The sequence below is a fragment of the Trichoplusia ni genome, chromosome 19 (assembly GCF_003590095.1).
Source record: "Trichoplusia ni isolate ovarian cell line Hi5 chromosome 19, tn1, whole genome shotgun sequence".
NCBI classification, from domain to species: domain Eukaryota; kingdom Metazoa; phylum Arthropoda; class Insecta; order Lepidoptera; family Noctuidae; genus Trichoplusia; species Trichoplusia ni.
Genome location: NC_039496.1, coordinates 960,660 through 966,659, shown reverse-complemented (window position 1 = coordinate 966,659; position 6,000 = coordinate 960,660). Strand labels below are relative to the sequence as shown.

The following is a 6,000-nucleotide window of genomic DNA, read 5'->3' as shown; positions in this document are numbered from 1 at the left end:
GCCATCTCGCTCCTACAATGTCTATAGACTTACTCTAATATAGGTGGAGGTAGGCCTGATTTATTTACGTCTATCTGAACATCGAATTGCCAATAAACTTTCGACATTACGACTTTGTACCATTTGCACACATTTGTTTTTTATAGGATACAGTAAATTAGGGAGCATTCTGAATACCAAGGATTTCTTCTAAAAACTGGGCGATGACGTCAGACCGGTCCGTCATTGACAGGAGGTTTCCATGAAGTACCCACACAGCTGATCCTACGAGCTATTTGAGTAACAATTCGATCGGAACGCAGACACTCCTACACGGCTACAAACTGTGACGTCACAAGAGTGGGGGCAACTATTTAAAACGTCACCCATTCATAAAATCCCGATACTTCATTTTAACACTGACCGCAGTCGCGTGCGCACGTTCAAGTATAAATCGCGCTATTTTTAAACCGTTATAAAAACAAAAGCGCGTGTTTTTTTCTTTAAGTGGTGATATATATTGTGAAAATGAGCGGCAACTTCCTCACGATACCCGGAGATGACCCTATTCAGAGGCGATCAAGGGTAAGTGTTTTTTGTATATTATTTATGTTGTCAAAAATAAAAAAAAACAAAGTCATAAAACTGTAAATGTTGGAAACGAACTTGAAAACTGAAGGTTGATTTGAAATGACATCGATGAAAGGAATGTTATTTTTTTAACATTATTAGTTTTTTAAAAAGCCATATACAATTTTGTCATTGTGATTAAAATATTGATATTTCTCTCTTCCTCTCTCGATGTCGAATTACATATTATTTTGAATAGTGTGTATTATAATAATAATGTCTAGCCAGACATACTTTCGTTTCAAAACATTCAAAACAACAATAGATCGAAAAATCGCCCATGACTGATGTGAATCCGGAACTTTTGGCAGCGTCCACTGCACGTAGTGTGCCAAATATTAGTTCTAACTTTTCTCCATAATGACGGTGTTCCTAATCAACACTTCATTAGTATTATGAAGGCGAAAACTAAGGTCATGTTCAAAATTGCAGTAGTTCCGCGTCAGAATGCTAAAATAAAGAAAAGTTACAAATACGAAGTCATTCTTGGAAAAACTAGACAATGTTGATTCGTATTATCATGAAATGAATAGAACATTAAATTTCAGTATATTATACTTCTAATGTCGTACACTTTATAATCATTTTTCCTGTACATAGCTTTTTAAGGTCTTTGTCGGATAAAACCTATTTCTTTGGAAACAAAGATAATAAATCTGCAAACGGTATTCTCATTAGAAAAATACGAAAGAAATTCCGTTATCTTTTATCATATTCTTTTATCATAGAGACATGAATAAATAATTCCTAATCATGATAATAATAATTTCATCGAATCACGAATTACGTAATATTCCAAAATAAATAAGAAACCAAATTCTTATAATGAGTGAGTAAATTCGTTAATTAAAGTTCCAATTATCCTTTATTGACTCATGGGGTAAACCCATTCAGTCGGTGTTATGAACAATATGTCATTTTAATTGGTAAACTTCCAATAATTTTAGGTTTTAGGAGAAATATATTTGTTGGTAATTTTATGGTATATTTTAATAATAAGTTTCAAACATTTCAAGTACTATTGCGTTTTTAGAATAAATCGTCGCAGGGACGTTTTTGTGCTTCATTTACAATTAAATAATAGAAAAATTAACAAATTAGGAATATATTCTTATAGAAAAAATGAATACCAGAGCCATATTAAAATCATTCACAACAAATGCACATACATACATAGCACTTTATATTGTGGTCTTAATCAAAATGTAAAATAACCTTCAATTATATCAGCTTTTACACAAAAAACTCTTCATTTCAATTTTACTTCCAAAAACCAAAACCAACTTCCAAAAACATTTAATTTCAACTACTCCCCTAGCACCACCTTTCTTAGCACACCATTGCATTTATGACAGAGACAACACTACGTCATATAGCGGGCCATCTCAGTCTCACTTGCAATTATATTACTTTATTAGGTGGTACCAGGCCTGTAATAACAATTATACCGCATACTATAGCTCCGTGCATCATTGACACTTGTACGGTATCTCGGTCAAGTGCATGCTCCGCTTCTTCCGTGTTCACGTGTTCATGTGTTGTATAATGCACATTAAAATGTTTTATTTGAGCATTTTTGAGCGAAAAAGAAAGTTTAGATTAGTGTGAGACCTAGTTTTTACCGTTCATTTGTTTTTCAAAAAATGTTACTGTAGCTATTTACGTCATCAATTAATATTAATACTATTTAAAGGCATGGTTATTTATCTATTTAATTGTCTTTCAACAGCTTTCAGCGTTCAACATTACTACTTAAAAATACTTGCTATGTAGTATTTCATTACGCAAACAACATTTAGAGTCGGAACATAAGCAATGACTAAAATAGGAATTGATGACACACATAAGGTCCATTTTATATTATGAATTAAAAGAAGAAGATTCCCGTCCTGATACTGTTTAACAAGGCGACATAAAAACCTGTGTCCCATGACTTATAATCGTGACTTCTTAAAAGTATTACATGGATTCCGGTTTTTTCGAAACCTTGCGTTAACTCCGAGGATGGTATAATGAAACAGAGGCCCTACTGGCGCCTGTATTAGTAATATTATTGTAGATGTGGAAGTTAATTTCTTAGTAATACAATAAAAAAGTTATTAATTTCTTATTTTACAAATTGAAGTTGCACAACTTTAGCTGCTAATATCACCACCTGATCCTGTCGCGGGGCCTTTTACAATTTTTTCGTAACAAAAACGACTTCCGAATTAAGATACTCAATCCTTGTGTCAAAGGGTTTTTCACACACCCAGGCTCAGGGCCAGCATAATAATATATGTATCATCAAATTTGGGATTGAACCCAAAACACATCGCACTAAGAGGTTTGGCGTGGTGACTTTTACCACTCGTCTATCCGTGCAGTGAAATTAAATGCCTATATTTTTATCAACAAAAGACAATATTTATTTGAAATTGTAGTTATTTTCTTGATTGCAATATAGAGAAATTAATATTTGAATAACTAATCTACAAATTTCATTCTGAACTAATATTTAAATTACTTGCTCGAATAGAACAAAAGATAGTGCCTCAAATAAAATAATTGGGATAAGATCAGGTGAATGATGATGAAACATAATTACTTGTTCTAATATTTACTCTAACTTTCTTTCATCATATTCATTTCAAACACGGATAGATGTCTTAGCCTCGATCATTAAAATCGCAAACAGTTTGTTTTTACGTAAAATACCGCTCAAAAACAATATCCGTTTTACTATGACGTACATAGATCGCTTACACGAGAATTCACAAATAAATTCCGATAAAAATGTATTAGAAAACCAGACGTCCGTTTGAGATCTCGCATCCGTAATTTTATATATAACAAGATGATTTCCGCGACTTTGTCTGCAAAAAAATATATTAAGAAAAATAGTGGCAAAGTTTCGTTCGATTTGAAATTTAGGTGAAGAAGTATTTGTATCCCTATTCCCTATTTTTATATCCCTTCTTGGCTCTTTAACGTAGATAAAGCTCCTAGATAAATTACATTATATTGCTCAATTGAGCAATCTATCAGCGATATTTGGGAACGACAGGTATTTTGACGTATCACATCATTAAAAACAAGGGAAATAAAAAACAAATAGGTTTGGTGGTTACGCGATAAATAATAAATACGAATCCAATAATTTTTAAAAATCTGTCTTTAAGACAGTCACTGGTCGTTTAGAGAACCGCAAGTTTTTCACGGACCTGTCAAATCACATAAAACCCTTCAAAAAACTCAGTTGTAAAAGTATAACAGTCATACCAAATATACTTTCGCACTTGCATGTACTGTTTGAAACTTTTTACACGCAAATAACGATTTACGGAATCATGCATCCATTGATTGGTTTTTTCAGCTGTAGTTGACGCCACAACATGTTTTCCTAGTGGCTTCGTTAAATATTTATGTCTGATGGTCTAGACATTAGCAGTGACGTTTTACATTCTTTTCAACGCGAGCCAAAAATAATAGAATGTCTTCATTCATGACAATGTATTTAAATCAAGTATAATGTTCGGTAGTGAAAATTTTATGTATGTATTTAGTGTAGCTTGTGTTCGTTCACATTTAACTGTTTCGAACATTCGAGATTGAGGCATTACATTATTTGTATCTATACTTCTATACTAATATATAAAGCTGAAGAGTTTGTTTGTTTGTTTGAACGCGCTGATCTCAGGAACTACTGGTCCAAATTGAAAAAATCTTTTTATGTTGAATAGACCATTAATCGAGGAAGGCTTTAGGCTATAAACCATCACGCTACGACTAATAGGAGCGAAGATACAATGGAAAATGTGGAAAAAACAGGGCAGGTATAAATCAAAACTCATATCTCCTACCCACGGGGACGAAGTCGCGGGCAACAGCTAGTTCAGTTATAAATGCCGTCTGGTTGACACAATGTCTTGGTAATTAGTTGCCTTTGTTATAAGGGAATAGGCAGATGCGAGTGGTATTATTATATAAAAGTAAAATCGTGCGTTTCATTTCCTTTCTGGGACAGTACGATGAATTTAATATGATGTACAATCAGATTATTATTGTAATTGGTGTAATTTTATCGATTTAAAGGCCGTTTCATGGTCTTCGTCTCTTTTTACGATATCGGATACATTTTTTTTTTAATATCTATAACTTTCACTGGATCAAAAATATTGTGTCATGATTATGATGGTGTCTCTTTAACTTCATACGCCATCAATAAAAACCAGCATGGTTTTATTGGTTCGGTATTTTTGGGGGCTCTTGAGCGTTATTACGATTTGATAAAAGACTTGAATATATTTTTTATCGGTCATCTGAGAATTTTCAATTCAAAATTCAAATTCCACTTCTAGCAAAATTCCTTCTCGAAGCACAACGATTCTACGATTCAAACAATTGGCAACCTTGACTAGAACCATCAATTATCTGTAAGCTAAGTAGTAAAATGTTAGCACCGATCGAATTCCGGAACATTTATTGGCATTACCATTCCTTGCCGACATAATGTACAGGATTTATGAGTATATAAATAGGGATCTTCTCGCATAATAGCGAATGACTCAGACTATCTTATCGTGAGTAACAGTTAAATTAAAGGTATTTTGAATGTTTGAATGTTATTTGAAAGAGGGTTCCGATTGTAGCTCCAATTTTGCTGGTGTTTTCCTATCATGGAAATGTGTACATTTTTGTTTGTCAGTAAATACACTACAAAAATGAGGATATACGCCATCTAACGCGAATTTAGAAAAGTCGAATTGACAAAAAATATAATAGACAAATTCTTGTCTATTATATTAAATCAATGAGAACTCGAACTTGCAACTCTTGGCTATTGCACCATTCGTTTTATCAACTACATATGCTGCCGAAAAACTCAGACGGAAGAAATGAGGAATCATTTAAGTTTGGCTTTGCATGTAAATATCGTAGTATTTTCTACGTATCAAATAAAAAAGATTGACGACACTGTCTCTTAAATTCTTCTTAGAAAATAAACCTACATAGTAAACACTTAAAATACAAATAAAAATACACAACAATTTGTGCCTTGAAAGAAAAACTTTCGATCACAATTTGTATTGTCATTCCACAAAGGTCTTTCATCGATCATTCTTGATTTATATATCTAACCATTCTCAGATACCTCTTCGTTTATTCCGTATCCATGTCAGCAATGCAATAATACTTGTGTACTTAATCCTCGATCAATGTCAATCCGATAGAGAACGTAATGCGTGAATGCTGCGTTTTATTGAATACTAGCTAATGCCTGGGGGTTTGCCTGCGTGGATGTCAGTTGCAGATAATTGCATGTAGATTAAAGTTTACACACTTTTATTTGACATTTATTTAAAACTAGAGTATAGTATATGCTATACTCTTGTACTGTAGTAACAATGG

The 6,000-nt window shown here is 33.0% G+C and overlaps 1 protein-coding gene across 1 annotated transcript in view; it reads left to right on the top strand.

The window, feature by feature from the left end:
- Positions 1 to 383: 383 nt before the first annotated feature.
- The window catches only part of LOC113503348 (actin-binding Rho-activating protein-like), a 40,367-nt gene continuing 34,750 nt past the window's right edge, over positions 384 to 6,000 (top strand). The window contains exon 1 of the mRNA XM_026885235.1: positions 384 to 564. Coding sequence (XP_026741036.1) covers positions 508 to 564 — 57 coding nt within the window. The 5' untranslated portion in view covers positions 384 to 507. The remainder of the gene's footprint in view (positions 565 to 6,000) is intronic.